At 35.7% G+C, this 13,644-nt stretch overlaps 2 protein-coding genes across 4 annotated transcripts in view; one reads left to right on the forward strand and one right to left on the reverse strand.

Annotated features, from left to right (window-relative positions):
* The window catches only part of LOC126980146 (glucose-6-phosphate exchanger SLC37A2), a 38,158-nt gene extending 35,413 nt beyond the window's left edge, over positions 1-2,745 (reverse strand). Inside the window, exon 1 of the mRNA XM_050829728.1 lies at positions 2,293-2,745. Coding sequence (XP_050685685.1) covers positions 2,293-2,420 — 128 coding nt within the window. The 5' untranslated portion in view covers positions 2,421-2,745. The remainder of the gene's footprint in view (positions 1-2,292) is intronic.
* Positions 2,746-3,309: 564 nt separating this feature from the next.
* Positions 3,310-12,734, forward strand: LOC126980158 (uncharacterized). Of its 3 annotated transcripts, none has more exons than XM_050829750.1 (6): positions 3,310-3,427; positions 7,861-8,002; positions 9,497-9,693; positions 10,718-10,860; positions 11,435-11,494; positions 12,413-12,734. In XM_050829750.1, exons 2-6 carry the CDS (start codon positions 7,903-7,905, stop codon positions 12,633-12,635), a joined length of 723 nt encoding a protein of 240 aa, XP_050685707.1. In that variant the 5' UTR covers positions 3,310-3,427; positions 7,861-7,902; the 3' UTR covers positions 12,636-12,734. The 3 variants fall into 3 exon arrangements, with proteins under 3 accessions (XP_050685707.1, XP_050685706.1, XP_050685705.1); XM_050829749.1 differs by lacking the exon at positions 3,310-3,427 and adding an exon at positions 4,829-5,180; XM_050829748.1 differs by lacking the exon at positions 3,310-3,427 and adding an exon at positions 6,652-6,700.
* The last annotated feature ends 910 nt before the right edge of the window (positions 12,735-13,644 follow it).

Below are 13,644 nucleotides of genomic sequence, written 5' to 3' on the forward strand. Positions count from 1 at the left end.
CCCAGTAATTACACTAGTTACGGCGGCCTTCAGACCGAAACACAGTAATTCTTACACATTACTGCTTCACGGCAGAAATAGGCGCTATTTTGGTACCGATAATCTAGCTGGCATCCTGTGCAAAGGATCATGATGAACCCACACTCTTACCACTGAGAAGAACATCCAGGTGACGAAAGATCCATAAATCTTGGCTGATCATGGATCCAGAACTCGAGAAATGAGCAAAATGGCTTATTGTGTGTTCAAATAATTTTTGGCTTAAAATTATTTAATTTTAAAATTTATACATTTCATCCCATATGTAAGGTAAGTAAATTACTTAACAATAATCAATATTTGAGTTAAGTGAGTGACATAATATGATATTATGTAGTAATGTTCAATAGTTATTGGATAGTTTTGTTATATGAGTCAACATTTGATATGACACTATCAAAACAAAGGATGTGAGGAGTTGCCTATGATGTCACCATATCATTTGCTTCCAATTATTTTGTTTTTAGATACTTCATTCCAAGTAACAGAATATATTATTATGATATTTTATTGTAATCACAAAGAGTAGTTCTGATAATGGAATCTATAAGTAATTGAGAGTACTCCCCAAATTTAATAGGCATACATCATTCACAAACCATCAAGGAATTTTGTTTTCATGCAAATAAGGGACGAGACGAGAAGGACGTTCAGCTGATGGTATTTGATGTGTCCTGCCCATTACAATGTAGTGCCACTCAGGATTAGACACTACAACTGTGCTCGTCACCTTGAGACATAAGGTGTTAAGTCTCATTTGATTTCACTAGCTATTAGCTATCATTACTGCTTCACAGCAGAAATAGGCGCTATAGAATCTGGTAGAGCCTCCATGTTATTTTCTAGGGAGGGTACAGAATGACACAACCATACAGGTCATTGTCGCGGTCATACCAAAGCCCCCAAACTATGGAGTTCCCCAAGACTGTATGCTATCTCCTTCAATGTGTCTGATGCCTGCAACATGCAATGTTATGTACACGACAGTACTTGAGATGCCACATAAACACAAATGCATAATAATGTAGGCTATTCTAATTATGTTTCTCATTACATTGCATTAAACAACTGATGTTAAATTGCTTCACAAGCTTTAAATTACTATCATCATCACAATTATCACTTCCTGTAGAATGTAGAACAACATATTTTAAGAATTAAACATAATCTGCCACTATCTAATCAATATATCACTTTACATAAATTAATCTATGATATCTGTTAAAATGTTGATGTTATTTTTGATGCATATCTTTGATTATTTTCAATATTTCACTTAATAGCTTTAAATAAGTATGTGAATATTATATAAAATGAAAATTATAGGTGTATACTTATGATATCTTAAACATATATTATGTTCTTATATAAGTAACCAAGCCAAGGAACAGCCTTATGAAATAGATATCTCAACAATATATGGATTCACAGCATATGCACCAGTGTGTCACTGTAAGCTGTTCTGAACAGAGTCAGAGATTTCACCAGTGGGAGGCTTTGCACAGGATGCCAGCTAGGTTATGGGTTCCACAACGGCACCTATTTCTGCCATAAAGCAGTAAATGTTTAAGCATTATTGTGTTTCGGACTGAATGGTGTCGTACCTAGTGAATTTACTGGGCAAATGAGACTTAACAGCTTATATCTCAAGGTCATGAGCGTTTTCTTCAAGAATCCTGAGTGACACTTCATTTTAATGGGCAGGGGGTATCAATATCCTGCTAGTCTTGTCCCTTGTCATAAAAAAAAATTAAAGTAAGGCGGGTAGGTTTGAATGGCTCCTTATGGTTAGTACAGTTGCCATATTATGCATAATCATCAAGTTAGTATGAAATTACTTAGTCAAAACATGTTTTGGAACAGTCCACAGGCTTACATTGTGATTAATCAACCAATTAAGACTAGTATAATAAAATATTATATCTCAATTGTTGGCTACAATACTACAGGCTTTGAATTGAAGCCCATTCTTACACCTAAATAATCTTTATTAAAATTGTTGAGTTGGTTTTGTTTTGGTGAGATGAGTGAATGATCTGATACCTCAAAACAATTTTATTGGTTGGAGGTATTTTTTTTATAACAAAAATTTAGGTTTGGATATATTTGTATGTCAGATAAAGTGCCTGTGAGAAGAACGCACAAGAGAATCACTTATTGCTTTGAGAATAAATAAGTTTTTTTGTCAATTGCAGCTATAATAATTGGATTAATCAATTGAGGAATAAATAAACAGTAGTGTACAATACTCACCATCGTAGCTTGTTAACTTGCCACCGAGGACAAAGCGACAAATTAAATTTTTGTAAGCACTGTATACCGATGGGGGCGTCCCTACTCACCCCCGTCATTTTTAAGAAATTGAGCAGTTTCTTTATCATCAAAAGGTTCCGGACCCCACACGAGACCTGCTCTATAGTCTCATGTAATTAAGATTTATGAACACACTTAATTCCACTAAACATTTTCTTAAAAACTTCTTTGTTTATAAGCTCAGCATAACTATTACAACACATGCATTTTTGACAATAAAAACTAATGTTTTTGACATAGAATGTTATAATAAATGCTATTCACATAAACCGGGAATGTTTTTACTTAAAAAGATATTGTTTAAAATTTGTGAGCTACTCTATTTACTACTTTTTACAGTGTTTCAAATAAATAAACAACCTCGATAGTCCATGGACAATATTCGATTTCGACACGTCCTCTTTCTGAATGCCAATTACGTCAAATGTCAATGTCAATTGCAATTTGCAGATGCAGCGTTACGTCTTTCGTTAAAAGATTACATCACAGGTTATCAATATGATCAATGACGTTCTAACGACATAAATCATAATATCCTTTGCAGCATATTATTTTATAGTGGAACGGCAAAAGTGTGTTTAAAGACAATGTAAGCACACTTTTCTAGTCACTTTTAGTCGTGTGTCAATAGGGTATAATTATGCATGATTTTTAAAATACTTATATTTGATTTTTTACATCCTAAAAGATATCAAACACATCAAATTGTCGATAAAAACATTCTGGATTAAAAATAAATATTCTTATCCGGCGATGACGTTCTATACATATAGACAATGCACCTCATACAAAATCAAAGCCGAAATATGGCACATGACACAAAAGACACCATAATAACCTTCGAATGCTATGTCTATACATTTCTGCGTTCACTCGTTGCTTAAAATACACACATCAAAAAATTCTAAGCAACATGTACTAATTTAAATTTTAGGTTGGTTTTTCACATTATAACGTATTTTATTTTTAAAATAATAATTTTAGGGTCCTATGATGTGAAAATAATAGCTGTTGTCTATATAAGTTCTTTTAGTAACAGAAATTAACAATATAAGAATATACTGCAGAAACTAAGGTACATAAACAACTAAACATTTTTTTAACAAAATGAATTAATTATTATTATATTTTAGTATTTCTTTAAAAAATTTATTTATTGTGAAATAATAGGACAATTTAATACATAATATGGCCTCCTCAATATTCAGAACTTGTAGGCAATGATTATTCATTGAATTAATGAGTAATGCGTTCATGTTTCTATTTACAAAAACGAGCTCAGTTCGCCTGTTGTTCATAATACCCGTCGATACCATAACTGTTGATCTGCTGTATGGATGAACTTCTGGAATACACCTGAGCCTTTCAGTATTTCCGGGCCGACGGTACACTCTCACCCTTCTTGTATCAGGCCTAAACCCGAATCGCGACTCATCGTTCTCTACACCATTAATTTCGGCGAGCGCGATTCCCGTGACGTATCGGTGGGCACCTAATTGGGCGTCGAGCTTGTAGGCCGTACTCATGCAGTCGATTTCGCACAGTTTGGGGACTTACATCAACACCACTTGAATTTTGTAGCGTAAAACTTATCTCTCTACTAAAACTAATTTGCACTGCAGCATTGAACGTAAGTGCACTGCAATTTTATTACAGACAGTTAGAAATTCTGCCACAGATCGCACCCTTACTGTAAGTCTTTAAGAAGTTCCATTGATCATCATATTCGACTACGCCAATTACTTGACCAAAACGACGCGGATGGTACGGTAGGTGACTCAAATATCCGAATAGCATAAAAAAGATTAAGCTTAGAATCGTTAATTTTCTCCTAAGAATTGAAGACTTCTGTTACCTACTTTATTATGGATCCCATAAGCAGAACCTAACCAAAGTATCACCAAAGTACCTTTGGAGTATATCCATTCCAATAAAAAAAGAATTATCGAAATCGGTTAGCGCGATATTGAGTTATTCGTTAATTTGTTGCGCACATACCTATAGCAAATTTAAGTTAAGTTTTAACTTTGATGGTTTTCTCATGGTTGCCATTGTCTGATCTAGAAGAATTATCAAAATCGGTTCACCCAATCGAAATTTCTGAGGTAACAAACATAAAAAAACAGACCGACGATTTGAGAACCTCCTCCTTTTTTTTAAGTCGGTTAAAAAATAATTATCCAAATCGGTTCAGCAAGTCGAAAGATCTGAGGTAATAAACATACCGACGAATTGAGAACCTCCTCCTTTTTTGAAGTCGGTTAAAAAGAACGACTCTACTTTCTACGTTTTCATTTCTAACTGTGTTCTTTCACCTGTCCCGTTCTGACAAGCGAGTCATGTCTAAGGACTTGTCAATAATATTGTACCATATTTAATGAAAAAATATTAGTTTTATTAAATTACTTCCGCTTTTTGCAAATCAATCTTATAAAAATAAAATAACCTTACCGATGATAAGTCATAACATCTTTTTTGAGTCGTTATGTATTATTTAGATACTTTTTATAGCACACTTAGGCTTGTTGATTGACACTCAGTTGACACACGACTCCTTAGTCGAAAAGTGTGCTTACATTGTCTTTAAGCACACTTTTGCCGTTCCTTTATCAGACTGCGAATGATATGTCCATATGTATAGAACGTCATTGTTATCGGGCAATTTATTGCGGCTGTTCAAACGCGCCATTTTCTGTGACGTCGAATCTTTATAAAGAATCTATATTGTACTACCAAACTTTTATGTGTCGTCAGCGAAAAGAACAATTTCACATTCTGTCGAGGCTGCAAATGGCAAATTATTAATGTAGTAGCAGGTATCAATGCAGGTCAGTTAAATCAAAACAGCCATTTTTTAAGCTTTCTAAAGTAAAGCTTCTTTAGGCACGACTTGAGAGTAGGTAACTCAGATTATTTTTCGACAGAACCAACGCTGTATAGTCTGCTTACACATTTTCCGGACTCTAACTGAAGAATGTTGTTTTCAGAAGGTACCTATATGTAATAGGTTAGGTTTAAAGATATTTATTTCTCATTAAAAACATAATATTGCCACTTACATGAGAACAGAAAATAATGTAATAATTTATCCGCCGTTTTTTACATGTAAGTACTTACATATATAAAGTACCTATATATTTTGTGTATCCTTCAATTACATTAAACTCATTTTTAATTACTCGAAATTTTTAAAGTAAATACATATTAAGCGTTAAAACCAAACCATAATTATCATGTATTACAATGTCAAAATATTGCCACGGTGTTTCCACGACGATACAACATGAGTACCTTCAAAAAAGCGTTTACCTACACTTTTCTGAAAGGCCGGCAACGCTCCCGTGATTCCTCTGGTGTTGCAAGAGATTGTGATCCGGTGATCCGTACGCTCGTTTGTTCGTCTCTTCCATATAAAATCTTTTATTTTTCTTTCTGTGAAAATGAGTATAATTACATACATAACGATAAAATAAATTACACGTTTATGTACCTAATAAACACGTTTTTGATGGAATATACTAAATACACGATCGAAGACTTTCGCTCCAGACTAACTAACAGGCCTTCTCCCATGCTTTCGATAGCCATTGGAGAGCAGGATAATAAATAGCACTAGGCCTATAGTTAGCCAGATCCAAACTGTCCCCTTTATTGGATCGGATGGACAACGCCTTTTTATATGAGTGCTGGAATAAACATGTTAACACCTGCATCCTCAGGGGCTCTAAGCACGATGGGAGCAATGCCATCCGGCCCGCTCCGACTTCTTTAGAAAACAGAGCTAGCAGAAAATATTTTTATCTGACCTATAACTTCAGGCATGGAGCTCTGACACTGCGGGATGATCGGCGGTATTTTTCGTCGTCATCAAGAGTTAAGTTGAAGGCAAAGAAGATCCGCTTTCTCTTTAGCCGTGTGGCTGGTTGAAGTTACATTTATGCGTTTATTTGACGCTAAAAGATCGACAACGCTTTTATGATTCCTCTGGTGTTACAAGAGTGTATGGGCTAGTTTGATCACTTATCATTAGGTGATCCATACGACTCCTTTGTCTATCTCTTCCATAAAAAGTGCTTCAATATTGCGCAACAAGATGCGAGTTACGTTGAAGTTTAGTTTATTAAAGGAATTATGTCAAATAATTTGATAAAAATTCGGCTTGTAAAATCACCCAAACTTTTATTCATTTTTAAGCTGTTGACTGCCACCCACGGTAGGTAAGTACTTTATAAGAAACTTAATTAATTTCTGATAACCCTAAACATAGCTGTTAAAATTTAATGAACAAATTAATCAACTAAATATTGATGACAAACTGTTCAAACAGTTCGAGATGCTGTTATATTATGTAAGTATAATATATTTGTGATGCTTATGATAATTTTTTTGAAACAATACATTGCTTAAAACTTTTTATGCAGTTGGAGGACAAATGAGCGAACGGGTCACATTAAAATATTTATATATCGTACAAATTATGAGCACAGATTACTATTATTCTGTGGTGCAGATAGGTTGATACGTCGATCTACAAAACTGAAATGGTAACGAAATGAATGAAAACGACAATGGTTAGATATTTAGTGGACTTAAAGAACGCTACAATACTGCCTACAGGTTCCTCAAAAGTGTCTATTATGGGTCATTACCTTTTTGGCTGATTGTAGCATCACGCTTGTTATCGACAAAAACCTTAAACGCTGGTCTATCCTCTGCACTATTTCTTCCGCATATCAATGATGTGCTGCAAATTAAGTGCTATGTGACCACAGCACAGGATAGCTACTAACACTGGCCGTCTATCTCTCGAGATAGCGTCGACGAGAATCTGAAAGACTTGTATTTGAAAACAAAACAATACAATGCAGTCTCGGCCACTCTCATTGGGTCTGGTAATATTTAGTTCAGTTCAACCCTTAGAAGAAACAAGTTTGTCCGTTTGCTGCTAAAAAGTCTCCCTATGCCGTTTACCCTCAATTCAGGATCACTCCTCTAACTGCTACATTTTGTATGAGCCTGCTCAGCCTTAATACATTGAACGACTTTCATTTCCATGGTCACTAGGAAGAGAACACACATAGTGTACTGAATAAGCTTCCTTGCACGGTGTTTCCAGGTCGGAACGAGCTTCGGAACCTTCAAAAATGTGCAAACACTACAGTTGTGGTTTTTCTGTTGTTGTAGAAGAGTCATGGTGACGGTGATCGCTCAACTTTACCCGAACACTCTTTTGTCCCCCTCCTTCATAAAAGAAACTTTGCCTTATCAACTTTTTATTACGAGCTACGTGGTGAGAATCAACGGTTCAATTTAATGCGCCACCGACGCTTAAATATCGTAACTAGTCAACTGATTCTAATGCGATTGTGGCGTTTGATTGGATGAACACAGACTGCATTATATCCTAAAATCTGAAGAGTTTCCAAAGAGTCACGGGACATGTAGAGTAAGTCTAAAGCAGCTCCCTCGCATCAGATAAGTATGATTAATGCCACGTATATATTCCAGGCTTATCTGTTAATCTGTGGACTATCGGTGACCAGGTCCAGCATGACCATCCGCCGTGCTGGCTGGCTCGACCGTCTGGTGGACTACCACCGGGAGACCTTTCTCAAAGACCTGCGGAGACTTCCGGTTGTTCAAATAAAAGGTGAATTAAGGTTTTGTACTAGGTCCACACGGTAGGTGCTTTCTATTGGACTGTAATCATAACATTGGGTTAGTAGCATCTCAGGATAGTGTCTAACTCTAGTGTAGCTGGTTTCCATGAGCGGCCATCTTCACAACCATCATGTATAATTTTTCGTTTGACCCTCTAATATAACAAAGTTGCCCGTCTCAAGACTGCCCCCGGATATAAAACATCAACTTTAATAATATAAATTATAATTAATAAAATATTACTAAGCCCACACAGCAACGAAGTGAATGATGACATGAGAGCGTCCACTGAGACGGCGTACCAATCAGTTTTATTAGTGAGGCTCGACAATAGAAGTTTCTCATCACAAACCCGAAGGTGCTGGAAGCGCCTCACAATGAGTATAAATGCAACAGCTTTCGCCTTAACTCTCAAATTGATTATAGCATTATATTACAAATATTGCTTAGTAGATAAAATTAATTATCTATAACCATGTGTTGCCTTCAGTAAGGCAGTACGCATGTAACCATTGATCGGGCCAGTATAATGGTTTAAAAAATGGTTTCAAATTGCTCAGTGTAATTTTCTGAAAATCTCCAAGTATATCTATTTGTTCATTTAGACTACTTTGTAATAAATAATCAGTCTGACGTTTGCGACATTCGTTAATTTTCTTCGTCCATCGGACAGGCAAAAGCTCCGAGCCCATAGGGCCATATTCGTTATTATTCAATAACAACGTTATATTGATATGTGTGATATTATTAATTATTTATTAATAACATGGCTTTAATTAATTTAAGTAACTAAATATTTAATGGTATAAATTAAATCTTTTTGACTTTCTACTTTTTAAGAATATTTGTTATATACTTCATGTCCTAGAATAGGTGGGACAAACAAGGGCAAACGAAAATAACATGTTTAGTCTATGAGCTTCCAGATAAGCAAAAAAGTATATATATATATATATATATATATATATATATATATTATTTATATATATATATTTAAATTATATATTTTCAAATTATATATATATATATATATTTGTTAATTATTCCTAAAGTTAATTATAATTACGTTTTACTTCAATCGCGCGTAAAAATTACACTCACTCACTTTTTCACCATATAAACCTATATATTTATATATATCTAACCCAAAGTGCACCGCTTTTCACCCCTCTTTACTAAATCGTTGGAGAGGTTTTGATAGCAAAAGCCTAAAATCATTGATTTTTTAAGTTTCTAGGTCTATTCTTTATTATTCTATTCTAGGCTTCTATCTAAAGCTATTCAGGTTCAAACATTTTCCACAGAGTTACATTGAAAATTAGGTTTTTCACTTGAACGTGCTAACAATTGCTAAATGCCTAATTAAGCATATGCAATGCTATGCATGCACATATGCAGGCAGGAGACACGCGAGCGACAAGTGGGTCGTCAACTCCTGTGATAGCGGAAAAAATATCGCATAATATCATTCTGTTGCATACAGCGAAAATCGCCAAAGCACCTCCAGGGTACGTGGACTCCACGGAGTGGGACTATGAGTCCGTTGTGCATCTCCTGGACCTGATCCGAAAGGGCGAGGGTATGGAGTCTGTGCGCACCTCCATCAGAAGAGTCCTCCGCCCCAGCACACGGAGAAGGATCACCGGACGACGCGGCGTCATGAGGAAGCACGCGCGAGGCGTATGTTTATATATTTATTTCAATAACTCATATCAAAATAATAAAATAAATCATTCATTTGTAGACGTCGCTTCATTGTGTGGTTTCAACCGCATTTTTAACGGGGAGAGGTCCGTAAAGCTGTTTGACAAATATCATTATTACGAGCTGAATGTGGAAGGAACGGGTGAAAGGATCTTTCTTCCACAATCAAACTATGAAAAAACCTTCGTTGCGCTATGTTTCCAGGACGATACGACATGGCTACCTTCAAAAAAGTACAAGCATCTACTTGATAGACCTGCAACACTCGTCTGATTTCTTTGGTTCTGCAGAGAGAGAGAGTGGGCGCCAGTGATGACTTACCAAATACAAATTTTTCCTCCTATTCCATATATATCTCATTTCTCCGCTTCGAAACGTCATCAACGTTATTCAAGGCAAAGATTGTGTACCTCTCTGGCTTTTTCCAGGCGGATTGAGAGGATCAATTACTAGCCATTCAATTTCAAAAAAGATCAGTATCATCATTATCTGTGTGTATCACCTTTGCTTTTTGGTATGTTTCTTTTTTTAAGTGCCTTAAGTACTAAGTAGTACTTTAAACGGCCTAATCTTACTTTTTTGTGGCTACACAAACACACGCATAGTTTACGAATCCAACAACAATAAACGAAAAAATTTAAACAGTCCGACACAGAATATTTCCTTCCCAATCAGTTTCCAAAATTTCATCATGATTGGGTAAGTTTTAGAGGAGGAAACTGACGAGAACGAACCCCTGATTTTTAAGCGTTTTACTCACGATTTTTAGTCGGAGCTGCAGATATCCTTACTGCACTAAATATTGTCTCACCCTCATTACCGACCGACGGTATATTGTGAATCCTTAAATCTGAGAAAGGCGTCAGATAATGGCACCTCTTATATAAGGCGGATACGTACGGCGTGCGATTCTTTGTGTTTGCTGATCATATTCTAGTGAACTGCAAGCTTTATTACATAAAAAGCATCAGCGCTCGATGAGTTTTATGATCATCCTCAGAGATGGGACGAGAAACTTAATTTGAGCTTCGAGGAGGAAGAGTATGCAGTTGTGGATCCAATAACGGAGAATGAAGTACTGATAGTGAGCAACCCGGTGGAGGCTCGCCTTCCCAGCGCCATGATCAGCATACATTTGTTGAAGTAAGGTTTTGGAATCTTAATAAATAATAATTAATTTATTAGCTATACTATAATTTCAGCTGGGACCTTTAGCGAGTCAATAGGTAGTAATAACAAAGCAGAACCCTAATAAATACAACGGTGAGGGAGAAAAGGGACACGATGAGAAGAGTATCAAAATCAGTAATTTCTCGCTAAACGCCTTCAACTGAAGGCAAAAGCTTTTGCACATTGCTGCTTAGCACCAGAACAAGCCGCATCAATAATCCTGACTGAAGAACTGGTCACTCTCCAACCCAAGGAACACGGTATATTCATGCCCAGCCCGTCATCAACCAACAACAGCCCCACGCACAATGAATAAGTTTATATATACCTATTATTAATTTTAGTTTGTTGTTATTCTATATTTTAAAAATTGCAAAAATTTGTAGGTACTTGTCGTGGGAGAAATGGGAATTTAAGTTTAGTATTTTGAATAAGATATTTCAACAAGTTCTTGCTTGGTAACAAAAATTGGGACGACCTGGGGGCGAGTTCACAGCCTTCGTCGTAATGATATGAATTATAAAACCCACCTGTTTTCACACTTCAGAGAGATCCTGGAGAACCGGTCCAAGGCGGCGCGGTATATGGCGACAACAAAACGTGTTTTGTGAGTCACATCATAACTTTATTTTATTAGTTTCCAAACCATATTCTATTCCTACATTAAAATTTATAAAAAAGCATTAAAAAAATTAAATGAGCTTCCTTAAGCGCTTATTACACTTCACTGAATTTAGTTGTCTGAATTCAGTCGTCACTGAATTTAGTATAATAATTTCCTATTGCAAAAATCTTAGTGTTAGGACCAATCATTATTTTGCACTAATACTGTCTCGTAGGATAGTATCTTGCTTTTGAATAAACGGTGTAACAAGATTTAATAATATGTCAAACTATCTCGAATCCATCCGTAGATAAATTGAAGTCCGCTGGTTCTAAAACACCCATAATGTCCATGATAAATTTCCGCGCAATAAATAAATATCCATTTTTTTTTTCTTTTTTCTATTGAAGCCAACGACCAGGACTAGCCAAAGGCCAATGATTTGGTGTCTGGAGCCATCCTCGTATACGACACAAGTTTAAGTGGGAATTGATTCAGTAACTAAATTTAGGACAGTGTGATCAGAAGCTTCTAATATTTAAGTTGCTTCTAAATTTAGACTCAGTGAAGTGTAATAAGCGCTTTACTGCTAGAAATATTTTATAGATTTATTTATTTATTTGGGCGTCTATAGTTATATTGACAGTATACATATATATACCGTAGTTAAGTAGAATAAGTTTTGTTCATTTTAATTAATTTTCACTTTATAGAAACTAATTATTTAATTGTATTGTATTTTATATTGTATTCTAGTATTAGTTCTTATGTTGCACAATATAAATTCAAAAATTATGTATAGGTATGTTAGACTTGCGTGTGGTCTTTGACTGTAAGTGAAATCACACTTAGACTTATTTAGAAGAATATTTAATGTGATTATTGTGTTAGCGATGCTAATAAATAAATAAATATTTGCAGCACTTGGAAAATAATGAACAAAACGCAGGCATCAGTCTCTACCTCCGCTGGTACTACGTGTGACAGCACGGGCACAGAAGTGTACGTGAGCAGTACAGCGAATGCGTCCGAAGGCGAGGCGACATCTGGGGGCGGGGCGACAGGTGGGGGCGGGGCCACCGCTGCGGGTGCGGGCGGAACGGACGTGACCGGAGACAGCTCCACGGTGGCCGAGCCCACGTAGTGACGTACAGACAACACTTTATACTTCTTTAAATGTTATATGATATCCAAATATCAAGAATAATGATAAATACATGAAATTTTGTTATTAATCCACTTGTTCAAGCATTTTTGTTCCACTCCTCTTAGTTTCTTGTTAAGTAGGTAATTATAGATTTTAAAATATTGCAAATCGAAAGACAAGATGTCGCTTGTAGTGTCACTTGTACAAGTAGAAGAAGAATGGTGAATACGCAGACTTCAAAGTCAAAAATACTTTATTGACATAAAATCTACAGATTCCTCGTCAACGTCAATCACTAAACATACAATATAAATCACTGACCTCTACTATTAACCACTGGACTGGCAGCTGTCAAAGTGCTTTTTTGCCTGTTTGATATTCGCCATTTTGGCGCTGTCGGCTATGTAGCGAGAGTCTGCGGTACTAAAACTAGTGAATACAACCTCAGCAAAACACGATAGATGGGAAACTATTTTTAAAAAAATGTGTACTTTCGACGTTGATTCTTGAGGTATAAATAACACGGAAAACGAACGAAATTAATTCAAAATGCAAAAATATTTCAGAGTATTGTACGTTCCTTCGCAGCCATTTGTATTATACGTCAAAACTAGTTCTCTGGACGCTCGCAAGTGGCGCTTCAAATAGGCACGAAAAATTGCTGTCAAACATATGGAACAGCCTGTCCAGTCGTTTTTATACAGGTCAGTGAATACAAATATACATCATTATTTCACAAAAGATTAAACATATTTAAAAAAATGCAATCTAGTAAAATAACACAAGGTTTTACCATAAAATTTATAAAAAGTAACTTCTTCTAAAGTGGTTATAAACGACTTAAAAAGGTTACTGGTAATTAGGACCGGCCCGATTAATGGTTAGACGCGTACTGTCTTACCGAATACAAAACATACAAGTAATTAATTTATGTCTAATACGTAATATTGGTAATCTAATGTTGTTCGATGGATTAATCACATTAATCTATTGCAGATAAATAATA

The sequence above is a fragment of the Leptidea sinapis genome, chromosome 5 (assembly GCF_905404315.1).
Source record: "Leptidea sinapis chromosome 5, ilLepSina1.1, whole genome shotgun sequence".
Classification (NCBI taxonomy): domain Eukaryota; kingdom Metazoa; phylum Arthropoda; class Insecta; order Lepidoptera; family Pieridae; genus Leptidea; species Leptidea sinapis.